This window comes from Cygnus olor, chromosome 1, assembly GCF_009769625.2.
Source record: "Cygnus olor isolate bCygOlo1 chromosome 1, bCygOlo1.pri.v2, whole genome shotgun sequence".
Lineage (NCBI taxonomy): Eukaryota > Metazoa > Chordata > Aves > Anseriformes > Anatidae > Cygnus > Cygnus olor.
In genome coordinates, this window is record NC_049169.1 from 99,100,625 (window position 1) to 99,113,621 (window position 12,997).

The following is a 12,997-nucleotide window of genomic DNA, read 5'->3' on the forward strand; positions in this document are numbered from 1 at the left end:
TCACAGGCACTAGGTTTTTAGGAAAAAACACAGACAAGCTGTACTTCCCAGTGAATTTTCAAATTCTAACGCTAATTAAAGCTCCACGAAAAGAGGAAAAGTCAGTGAAGATTATGGACGTGTACTGTCTACCTTGAGGAACACTGAATACAATTAATCACATTTCATAGCTTGAGAGATTTCTGCATATTTCTGCTTCAGAATTTAAGTAGTAAATTCACAAAAGCTGAAGATGATCCTACAAACAATCAGCTCCTTGAAGGAAGAAAGGATAACATATCTATTCAAGTAAAAACAGCATCAAAGAGGTACTCTGTTAAAACTGGGAATACAAGAGTCAGGATATGTGTTTCACAATATGTAGTCTCAACAAATACTCAAGACTCTTTGCCCTTCTGTTTGAATAGCATAAAAGCTCTTAAGATACATTGGATGGTACCTTCTCTATGGATGTAACAACTAAAGAAAAAAATGACAAAAGAGTCTTAGAGAAAAAAATGACAGAAAAAGGAATTCAGAGGCTCAGGAACGTGCATTTCTGTGGAACACAAAGAGTAATTAAATTTATAATTCCAGTTACATTTATGACACAAATCTGATGCTATTGACGTTTTCCTAATAGATGGAAACCACTTCATTGGAATTCCAAAAAATCCTTCCCTATAACTACACAAAAAACAAGTTTAATATCCTGCTTTAGCATTGCAACTTTAACACAGAACATGTGCTGTGAACAATATTTAAAACATAACACCTCAGCCAAAGTCCATCCTCTGATAGTAGTAATTTTTCAATCTTGAATTGAGCATTCACTGTTTGCTTCCAACACAGGTCTTAAAGGAGAATCTTTCATATTTCTGTATTACCCAGTATTCAATTTATAAGTTGTTATGCATCCATACATGAAATAATAAAACAAATCAGATTTTTAAAGTAATTTTCCAATGGTTATACACTCTGAAAAGGAACCAAAAGAGGACAGTTCCACATTCATTAGGAATCTATTGCCCTTGCTATGAAATAGAGCACTGGTATTTAGACAACACATTTTTCTGCATCTGTTAAGAGTGCAAGAACTGTCATAATCTGGTTCACAATTTCACAAGGGCTCAATGAATCTGTGAGCCACTGCTGCATCTTGAATAGCTCTGGATTAGAGATGAAACAAAAACTTCTAAAAACAGTATTTATTTCCACACAGCTTACAGGTAGTTGTCTTTATGAAATTCCATTGATCTGCAGCTGTGCGTTACTATAGTAAGCACTTCAGGTCATTCTTGTTTAAGGTGAAATTGCTGCTACGGATGGAAGAAGAAAGCTAAGGAGTTCCTCAAAGAAAACTGAAGATTCGGGTACTCTTTTTCTAGTGACAATAGCATCAACTTTGAAAGGCCACGAAGAAAATGAACTTCTAAACAAGGTTGTAGTTAATACCCTGCTACAGCTGTGAACATACATAAAAATAAGTTTCAAAGTAATTTGATTAATACCTTCTGCAAATAGTGACTTGGAGACTTCCACTGCAGTCAATTCTTCCCTTTTCATTAGGGATACCTGTTTCTAACAAATTAAATTTTATCTCCTAACTGCATGCAATCCAAATAATAAGTAATGATAATTAGACTTCAAAGTAAACTGACTGGGAGCCAGGAAAGACCAAAGTTGATGCCTTTAATGCAAGTTTATATCCTTTTTCTTTCATTCTACAGATGGAACTCAAAGTCTTCTCACCTCTTTGAGGTAGCGCATCAAACGACAGAGAGCATTCACCAGGGATAAGGTAAATCCGGTGAGGCCTTCACTTCTCTGAGCTTTTTGAACCTCACGGCCTGTACATCGCTCATATTCCTCCAGTTCATGCTCCACTTCGTGTAACATACAGCTGAGAACATCTAGACTGGATTTATTGTCCCTCTGAAGGTCAATGGGGATTGAATTAGCAAGAGAATCATCTCTCCTCTGTCTTGCTGAGTTCTGTACAGTTTGTTTTCTTTTCACTGGGGGGAGAAAAAAAGTCATTGAAATTTCAATTTGTATAAAAAGCTTTGCAATAGGAATGAAATTATGTTGCTTATTGAAATAAATCAAAGGAGAGGTCCATAAGAGAACATCATATGGATGATAAGAGAACATCCCCAGTCACTCTAGTCATTTTCAATAATCAAACCCCTCATTTTCTGTCACCATATTAGTACCTCTCTGGTGTTGCTGTTTGGTGCTTTTATCTTAGAAACCTATTCATACTTTTCTTCTCAGTTAAAAGCACAGAAACAATTTGCCAGTGACCAGCCAGTGAAAAATTTCAGCTGTTTTCATGTCTCATACTTAATGAGTGACTCTTTTACAACTATCTTTATACGTTACAGCTGTTTAAGGGGATTGACAACGGGTATAAACTACAGGTAGAATATGCAGACTGAAATTCTTCATAGAGCTGTACAGCATCGACCAAAATGCTGTATTAGAAAAGCACCACAGGAGGGAGAACTCTATAGCCAGCAAGGTAAGGGGCTGCGCTGCAGAATCATATTGGTGGTTCCGTGCTTGCTACAGACTTTGCTTTGTCACCAGAATACACTACGTAAGGGGCTGTGGAATGACAGATGCTCAAGACTTGGACGGCTGAGGCCCCCAGTCAGTCTTTGGAGTTCACCCTGCTGTGAGCAGGGAGCACAACTAGATGACTTCCAAAGGTCCCTTTCACGCTATGATATTAAGGACCTTAGTCAAAAGAAGGTATGTCAATTTTTTAAAAATACTAAACTTTTTGCTGAAATTTGCTTTTGTTTTCCTGAGTTTGGGTTCAGCACTTGTCTCACAGTATAAGTCGAGTCTACTGTCTCTTCTTCGTCTTCATTCTGAAGTCTTGAATGGATTCTCTTGACTACACTGGTAGCATTGAGGGCTGATTTAAATACAAAATCAAAAAAAATACATGAAACTGGAGATACGTTCTTAATAGTAGTATGTTACAAAGTTGTTAGAAAGATTAGAAAACTTGGCTTTTTAGACTGGAAGATCATCTGAGCCAAATTAACAAGTCTCTCTCTCTCACCCCAACCCAGAACAGGAATTCTGGATGGAATCCTATAAACAGCTTAATAACCCTCGATAGTCTGCGATTTGGCAAATCCAACCTGAACGATCCAATGATGGAGAAAAAGTTGTTGGAGGAGTCAAAGGTACTTCCTGTGATAAGGTAGTTCTTCTCATACCCCTTTCAGCCCACAACCGAGAATTCACCGACGAATTTTCTTCTCTCAGTATCTGAAGCAGCCTACATTCAAAACAAGCGTAATAATGAATTGTGATATAATAGCATGATTCTAGATTATCTTTGCAATCTAGAAAAAGCTTTTTAGAATACCTGTAACTACTCAGGTGAGTTCCCTATTCACATTCATTCCCAGTTTTAAGATTACAACAAAGGCTTTCCCTAGAATTCTGAGGTCAAGAAAGGAGCAGGGAGGGAAACAAACAAACAAACAAACAACAAAAAAGACCACACACAACTAACTTAACTACTTCCATACAACATCCTTTAAACTCCTATTTCCAGTATTAAAGAAGTAGAAGCTTGAACAGATATATTTGCACTGACCTGTCAGCATTGACGCTGGATTTGAAATTCAGAGATTCATGCTGTCCATCTTCCGATTGACAGATGGATAATGCTGCTTCTTGCACTTCATTAAGAGCCTTTTTAGGAGACAAAGAAAACAAAAGGAACCTCAGAGAAATACTAAGTTGTCTTTAAGAAGTTATACGTCAATTGGAATTGCTTTAAGAAAAAAAGCCACCTCTCTCCCCCTAATTCGTTTCAATCTCCACCTCCAAAACAAAATTACAAATCAACAACAGAACAAAGAACCCCACAGATCTCCATGGGAAGGTTTTGGGAGACATTTTAGTATATGAGAAATATTCATACTGACAATTATCTTGGAAAATAACACAGCAAGTAATTAATTCAATACTCAATATTTTATTTCAATGACGCATATTGAATAAGAACTACACACTACATACACTTAGGATAAAAAAGAATCTATCAGGTTTCTGCCCTTCTGGGTATGCCCCACCAGATAACCTTTAATCGTGATTTTCATAGGAATATAAGAAAAAAAAATCTCACAGAACTCAGCTGACAACTATACTAGTTTCTTTTAAAAATCTAAGCCTATCCTACCACGTGCATCCAGTGATGTGGCTTACAGTGATGCTACAGTTAATTCGTCACTATAAAGCAAAGCAAAAACAAAACAAAAAAAACCCACACATTGAAATGCATGGACGGAGCAGTAGTGCAACTCAAATTGCAGACAATTGTGCAAAACAATAGGAAACAGAATTAGGGAATCAAGAGAATATAACACCATCACTTTCAGTTCCACATCCCTTACGGTCTTCAGCAGTGAGCTACTTTTTAGAGGTGTCATATGACACTTCTCAAACCAAAGTGAGCATTCCTGGTATAATTCGTGCTATGAGAAGAAAATGGAACGCTGACACAATCTAAATAAAAATTTAAATGAATTTATACAAACATTAAAGTTGTTACACAAATCTAAATAATTGCACAATAATGTAAAGTATTAAAAAAACTTGTAGTACTAATCAAGGTTGTGGAGTTAAGTGAGGTACGTACATATGTGCATGATCTGAAATAAACTGGAGCCCAACTGGCTATGTCCCCATGTATGCAGACAGTTGAAAAATCATAGGTATATTTCATTAAGTTTGTAATTAATTTGTTCTCTATCCGATAATTAAAAGGGAGAGCATGCTAATGTGAGACATAAGAAGCTGGCGTTTCTCTTACTTAAAGGTTGAGAAATCCAAAAATCGTGATTCTCAGACTCTCGCAAAACTAATTCATCTCAATTTAATACAGTTTTCTCTGTATGTTATCAAGATGCCACACCATACACAGAAGAAAGGTTTAGGTCTGCTTGGAAACACTACCTTTGAATATTCTTATTTTGTGCAACCCAGAAACATGGGACATGCATGGAACTCAATATACATTACCTGGGAATCCATGACAGATTCACTAAGGATAGAAAGCTCAGTGGGAGGATCGTGTTTTTGTATGATGGGTCCTTGAGATGATTCTAGGTCATAGTTAGGAGCCACTGTTACATTAGGGAAACCTAAAGGAATCAGATAATATCAGGAAGAATTCAGAGGACTCAGTCTGTAGTACCTCACAGGACTTAGTACCAAAAAGCAAGTTCCTGTAAATTGTATAAAGAGGAGTCACAGGGGTTTGTCATTTTGACTAACTGGCAAAAGCCATAGAATTATCTCAAGACGTTCAGCCATGACGTATCAAGCTTCTGTCCTGTGTAAATAAACTTGTACAGAAAAAGCATATAGGGTGAAACCATCATTATAAGCAAAAGAGAATGGTAGCCCAAAGAGAAAAAATAAACCTAAGATTTCATATGCAAACAGCATAAGGACTCATAAACCAGGATAAAAAATGGAAAAGCAATGTTCACAAGATGCTGATAAATCTCCTGCAATATCCAAGAACAAGCTGGCAACCCACGTAGCAACAAGAATCAAAACTACTATAGGTGCACAAACTGGCACTCTGTGTAGGTTGGTAACTTTGCTGCAGAAATGGTCAGCATCAGATGTTTCAGAGTAAGTGACCAGAAATTCCACAACAGACTGGTACAGCAGATTAACCAGCCATGGCTCTCTTCCTTGCCACATTAGGTGTTATCCTCATCTGTGTTTCATCCAACACAAACAGAATCAATTGTGTTACATCAGATGAAAACGGTTAAAAAGAATACTTTGTATAATAAGACTATTTATGAAAAGCAAGAAGATAATCTTAAATGTACTATCACATAGAAATAAGATGGTCTACCTGTTCGTGTGCGAGGAGCATCCCCAAACAAGTCTTTTGCCACAGCCATGACCTGATCAGATCGTTCCAATACATCTTGCAAATGGTACTGATCAGAGAGAATCTGAAAGTATAGCATATAAGGAAATACTTCATACGGTGCAGACTGATTTTTCCTTTGTTGTTCAGGTACCGTTAGCAAAACAGTACAGTTAGCTTCTAAACAGTTAGCAAAAGGATAGCTAAGAATGCAATGTTTACAGAGCTGGTACTGTACAGCGAGATCCCAATTAAGACAAATTGGAAGACCATACTTCATTGAGTGACTAGAATTCACCTTGTTTTTCTGAAACGTTAAGTAGTTATCACTTCTGGGGTCCCCATCAACACTGTCTCATCTGACAGACACAGAAAAAAATGAACTATTTGATTAGATACAAACCAATTCAGACAGACTTGTTTCATTCATCCTTCATTATTGAAAATCCTGCCTTAAAATTAAAATCCTGCCACAAGCCTTCATAAAAGCTTCAATGGACACAAATACAGTTGACTGCACCTGGCAACGCAAAATGATTCGGCCATCTCCACACATTTTTGACAAGATACAGCTTCAGTCTCTCTCTCACCCAGTATTTGAAGTCCATGACTGGAACCATGTCAACTGGAACCATGCCTAAGGAGGCACTCAGCTACCCTACTTTAGATTCAGCTAAATCTGCTCTCACAGCAGCCCAACCAGCGTCGCTCACTGGCTCGGCTCTAGGCAGCAGTGGGTCCCTTTGGAGCTGGCTGGAACTGGCCCTTATCTGACATGGGGCAGCTTCTGAACTCTTCTCACAGAGGCCGCCCCTGCAGCCATCCCACTGCCAAACCCTCGCCACGTAAACCTAACACAATATGCAAGTGATCTCCACTTTATCGTAGTTATTCAATTTTAGCTAGAAAAAGTACTTTAGAAGATCCCACAGAAAGACAGGCTTACTTATGCCCTCGTACACTATGCCTCTTTTGGCAGATATAATTTCTGCTCCCCTGGAAATCATAAGAAAAACTGGCATGCAGCAGTTTCAGAGCACTACATGCTATTATCTTCACAGAGTTTCTTTCAGTGCCCATTGATAAGTTAGCTAATGCTTTATATTCAGCCTCATTCAAAAAAAAAATCCAGTGGCATTTCACCTGTTTTTTTCCCTCATCTCGCAGTTTCCCCACATACCTCACTTCCATGTCTGTCTAGACTTTTGAGCCTGAATTACACTACAATAGATCACTTTTACTCATAACCATTTTAGCAAATCAGAGAGTATTCATGTCTCTTAATCATCTTGTATATTCACTTCTCCAAATCACCATTCAGTTTTTATCCTTGATACTAACTTCCCATTTAGCTATCGGATGTCAAATTGATGCAGGTTTTTAGACAATGCTATGCCAGATCTACAGAAGAAAAAAAATACTAATGCTTACCTATTCCAAAACATGATATCCTTTGCCTAAAGCAATTAAAACTAAGTTGATGTGCTTACTGAGACAAAAATTATCCTGATAAATTTGTTTTCATGCTCCCCTACTAGATCAGAATCAGCAGGTTCCTAAGTTTCAATCACCTGCTGAACATGTTATAAGCATTTATTTAGAGCATTGTTCCTAAGGTAAATTAGCTCACATTTGTTTGTGGTCAACAGAAAACAAAGTGATATTAGCTTCTAACCCCTCTAGGCCCATTTACACACCCTCAACATACTCACTGACTGCTGCACCTTCTCCCATGTATCACCTATGAATTTCATTTAAATTCATCTTCCTTCCCATTTCAGATTGTTACTAAAGATAATTAAACAGGACTAATCCTAACCATCCCCGCTATGTTAATCCACTCACCACCTACCATTCAGTGTAACGCACTAACAGTATTTTAGAAATATGCTGTTACAGGACCATCCATGTGGAGCTGGAGATGAACTCATTATATCTTCTTTCAGATTTTCAGGCAGGCAACCTCTCCCATCGCAAACATTAAAATTTAGATGTTCAGATTCAAAGAGGCCTGAAGCATTACAGATGGCATAGCCAGGGAACAAGGATGAAATGCTCAACTGCACAGATAAGTTAAGATGTTACGCAGCAGTTAAAACGTTATGCAGCCTATTCCTATCACTGCAAGTACAAAGCATACACACAGATAAGTCCAACTATCTAAAAAGAGGAACAAATTCTCAGCTATGTGCACGAGCAGTTTTCCCACTACAAATCATCTGCAACAGGCTGAAAAGCACAGATTTAGCTCTTACCTCACGCATCAGAGCCAATTTCCTCTTCTCCAAAGAATCAGGGGCCAGTTGCTTTTGTTTCTTCCATTTTCTTTTCAGTGCCTTGTCTTGCAGTTCTAGATGGGCCAGTGCTTTGTTTTTTGATTTATGTATTTCATGGCGACGCAGCTATACAAATATAAAAGAGACCAGTTAAAAATCAAGGTACAACCTAAAAACAAAAGCAGCAGGACAATGATAACTATCCCTTTTTCTTGATTTTATCCTTCATGCATTGGATGTTTAATTTACTTTCATGGTAGTGCCAATGACAGCACACACACAAATGTCAAATCCCATCAGTACTAGCCACATTTAACGCAATTCCAAAGGTGAATGATGGGAGACTCATTTTCCACCTGCAGGAGTTTTCTCAGCTGTAAATGGAGGCAAAAAACATAAACACTCCCACGTATAATAAGCATAAGAAGAGATATTTTCCTGACTTAACACTAGTGTCAATTACCAGCAAAATTCTCGCTCTTTTTCTAACAGCAATACATACATATTCAGTTTAAAAACAAATTACAGAAATCAAATGTGTCAAGTGCTTGCTAAAGTGTCCAAAGAACATCAAGATAACCACATCTATCTCTGCTATTGTATCAATCCGTCCTGACTAGTCCATCAAAATTTAAAAATCAACAACAGCTCTTATTGTCTATTCCATTTTGGTGATCAGTATTACCAATGAAAAAGAAACGGAATTCATGTATTTTGTAATGAACAAGCCATTCAATGTAAAGAAGTGCTGTAAAATTGTTTAAATGAAGATTGAACACCCCCAGAATTATAGAAAATTCCAAAATAAAGCACATTTTTTGGTCTGTTGCGCAGAGATGAGGCTTAATGTCAAACTACTCCACTGAGTTTTTATTTATCCATGATGGGATACACTATGTTGAAATAAAAACATAGTTACTGCTTCCCAATGGAAACGGAGAACTGAAAAAATACTGACTGCCAGAGGAATAGCTGCAGATTCCTGACATATTATAAACAAAAAAACTAACAGTAAAAGAACCGTATGTTCAGAGGCTTAAAAAGGGAGATTAATTGCTGGCAAAAAACTATCCCAGTACGTATAGTGTACACTTATGCTAGATAACCAGATAAATCTCGTGGTTATAGAAAAGGAGCGATGACAAATGTGAAACTTACGATGTCCTCAGGAGTGGCACGGTGGACTGTCAGATCATGGACAGTACTCTGCAGAAAGGCACACGAGAACACATCAAAAACAAGAACAGAGAAGGAACTGGATTTATTTATTGTTTGTTAAGTTTCAGTAAAAAGCAATCCCTCTAAAACAGAACGTAAGTAGCATAAAATTATACAACGGTACACTTTCATAGCATCGAAAGCATTCCACGTTTAGCGAGGTTATCGGTGAGCAAAAAGGATATCCCTATCAAGGCTGGGAGTGCTCTTCAGCCTGGAGAGGAGGGAGAGGAGGGAGAGGAGGGAGAGGAGGGAGAGGAGGGAGAGGAGGGAGAGGAGGGAGAGGAGGGAGAGGAGGGAGAGGAGGGAGCGGAGGGAGAGGCGGGAGAGGAGGGAGAGGAGGGAGAGGAGGGAGAGGAGGGAGAGGAGGGAGAGGAGGGAGAGGAGGGAGAGGAGGGAGAGGAGGGAGAGGAGGGAGAGGAGGGAGAGGAGGGAGAGGAGGGAGAGGAGGGAGAGGAGGGAGAGGAGGGAGAGGAGGGAGAGGAGGGAGAGGAGGGAGAGGAGGGAGAGGAGGAGAGAGGAGGGAGAGGAGGGAGAGGAGGGAGAGGAGGGAGAGGAGGGAGAGGAGGGAGAGGAGGGAGAGGAGGGAGAGGAGGGAGAGGAGGGAGAGGAGGGAGAGGAGGGAGAGGAGGGAGAGGAGGGAGAGGAGGGAGAGAGGGAGAGGGGAGAGGAGGGAGAGGAGGGAGAGGAGGGAGAGGAGGGAGAGGAGGGAGAGGAGGGAGAGGAGGGAGAGGAGGGAGAGGAGGGAGAGGAGGGAGAGGAGGGAGAGGAGGGAGAGGAGGGAGAGGAGGGAGAGGAGGGAGAGGAGGGAGAGGGGGAGAGGAGGGAGAGGAGGGAGAGGAGGGAGAGGAGGGAGAGGAGGGAGAGGAGGGAGAGGAGGGAGAGGAGGGAGAGGAGGGAGAGGAGGGAGAGGAGGGAGAGGGAGAGGAGGGAGAGGAGGGAGAGGAGGGAGAGGAGGGAGAGGAGGGAGAGGAGGGAGAGGAGGGAGAGGAGGGAGAGGAGGCCCGGGCGGCTGGCAGGGGCAGCACTCACGTCCCAGTCCCGCCTGGCCGCCGCCTTCCTCGGGCCCTTCCTGGCGGCGGCGGCGGGGCCGCGGGGCCGGGGCCGTGCCCCCCGCAGCAGCACCCGCGACATGGCCGCCGCCGCGCGCGCAGCCGTTGCTACGGGTCCGGGTCCGTTTGCCCCGCCCGAGGGGGGAGGTGGTGGCAGTTGGCCCCGCCTCGCGCCCCTCGCGGCTCCCTCAGGGCCCGCCCGGTACGTAGCGCCCAGATCCAGCACTGGTGGGGCTGTGGGGGTGTGTCTCTGCCCCCTGAGGTGGCTGCTCGTCCCCTTAATTGGCTTCATTAGTACCCCTCTTCGGTGCTCCTGCCGTCCCAAGCCAGCCCTCCGTGTCCCCGTGAGGAAGGCTTGGCAGTTTCCCCATGCGAAAACGCATTCCAAATCCTATTAAGGGGAACTAACAGCAGGATGTCACACAAGCTCTTAAATCAAGATAAAAGGTGACCCTTGGTTGTTTTAACAAACCGACCTCCTAAAGACTTGCCCCACAAGTGCACAAGATCCTCCTCTTCCCTGGGTCACATATGTAGAGATGTAAACTACTTTGAAGGGTTAGAGTTGACACTTTCTAATAATACAATGTGAGCTTAATGTTTTGTCTGTTGGAGGTGAAAAGTGAAGATGTAGGGTTTATCAGCTTCTCATTCAAAAATCATGCCTTGAAGAGAAAAATTCCCTTTCACCCAGATTTCCTGATGTTTAGGAAATGATGATTTATGATTTATTTTCCTGATGTCTGTGAAGTGATGATGTTAGAAATGATGATTTCCTGATGGTTCTTATCAATCTAACTCTGGCTTAACCAACATCAGTGCAAAGATGCAGATGGTAATGGTCAATGTGCTGAGGGAAGGAATTGCTTTGCATATGATACCTAAAGAAAAATAAGATGGAAATTATGAAGGGAGAAAAAAAAGTGACAGGAAAATACTAGCAGCAACTGCCTTTGCTGAAGAGCTGAAAAATGTGCCTGAGTCATTTTTTTTATGCTGTAGGTTGCACCTGAACTTCCATTTACATATATACCATATGTAACCTGAAGCTGAACATCAGACTTCAGCCTATAGTAAAAAGAAACAAAAATCCCTGATCTTAGGCATATGTGTAAGGCAATGTACTGGATTCATTTCACTCTGTTTATTTGAAAATCTGGAACCCAAAAGCATAAATTAAGGACACATCTGGAATTCTGTCCTAGAATAGCTTAAAACTGTCTTGAAGAACAAGGTCTATTGGAAAGAGAAGAAAGCAATCATGGCACAATTAGATCAATATATCATCTACTTTGAAATCTCATAAACCTCTCTGCTACTATTAATTACAATCAAATATAAATGTTAAGTACGTCATATAAGCTAATATACTACAAGCCAGAGACACTTGTTATTCAGCCAGCTCTAGTCTCAAACACTTCAGCCACATATCAGAAAATGGGGAGCAGGTTACTGTGCTTCTGTCAGTTATCTTAAAGCCTGTCTACCTTTCAGTTCTTGTGCTTCACACTACATTTACAGCAGCATCTGAAAATGATCCATTATCTCTGCAGAAGCCAGCTGAACATCTACAGCATCTATTTACTCACAGTGGAGCTTATGTAACGTAGAGACTGCATATTCAAACGGCAGACATTTAAAACCCTCATTTTCCAAAATAAGTTTCCAAATAATTTGGTTGGTTATGTTTATACTCTTTTTCTTTTATATTCCAAATTAGTATGATTCAGGGAATTCCTTTGTAATTGAGATCTTTCTCCTGTCCTGGATATTTTTGCAGTACTGGTTACCAGGAGAAATATCACTTCCTTAGAGTGTTTTTTTTCCAGCAGCAATGTGACTTTCTACTTCTGTTCTATGGAAAAAAAAAGAAAAAAAAAAAAAGGCACTCTTGTGAGCCTCTGCTTCAGTATCATCCCTCCTTTCCCCCAAGATGCTCACAACTCTGGGCTTTGCTCATCCTGGGAACAAGGGCCGTGTCAGGAGATGTGTGCCCCAACACATCCAGAGGAAAGGGCCCTGAGAACATCCCCCCTCCTGCAGGTCTGGCACCCCGGGCTCGGCGCCAGCACAGAGATAGCACAGCCAAGGGCTGCCCCCCTTCGCTCCAGTGACCTTGGAGGGCACGCTGCAGGGAGGCCTCGGTGAGGGCTGACCTCCTCCATCCCACGGGAGCTGCTTTTAAGCTGGGGCTCTGGAGCTGGGCCCTGCTTGCACTACAGCTGCAGTTGTGTGACAGCTACAACTGACTTCCTGGCCTGACTCAGTGTTTGCCTGACAATTTGCTCGGGGTTTGCCTGACAATCCGGACTCTCTGTTGACCCCAGCTGCCATCTCCAGGCATGCCCTGTTGGTCTTGCTTGGGTACGGTGGGATGGGGCCCTGGCTGGTGAAGCCCCTGCCCTGCTGGCCATGTTATCACGCTCGGCTCCCTGTGCCTTAGGGAGCAGCCAGTCTTTGCCATCCCCTGATGCCAGAGTGCTGTGGCATGCGTGAGAACACTTCCCCTGATCCAGACCCACGATCTCTCTGGATCGGCATCTTTTCTC

At 41.5% G+C, this 12,997-nt stretch overlaps 1 protein-coding gene across 1 annotated transcript in view; it reads right to left on the minus strand.

Moving 5' to 3' along the window:
- Positions 1-12,997, minus strand: part of SPICE1 (spindle and centriole associated protein 1) — a 40,150-nt gene that overhangs the window by 14,685 nt on the left and 12,468 nt on the right. The window contains 10 exon segments of the mRNA XM_040562898.1: positions 1,732-1,997; positions 2,765-2,905; positions 3,138-3,277; positions 3,602-3,699; positions 5,032-5,153; positions 5,885-5,987; positions 8,158-8,304; positions 9,337-9,384; positions 10,429-10,550; positions 10,553-10,705. Of these exon segments, the coding sequence (XP_040418832.1) occupies positions 1,732-1,997; positions 2,765-2,905; positions 3,138-3,277; positions 3,602-3,699; positions 5,032-5,153; positions 5,885-5,987; positions 8,158-8,304; positions 9,337-9,384; positions 10,429-10,550; positions 10,553-10,705 (1,340 nt within the window).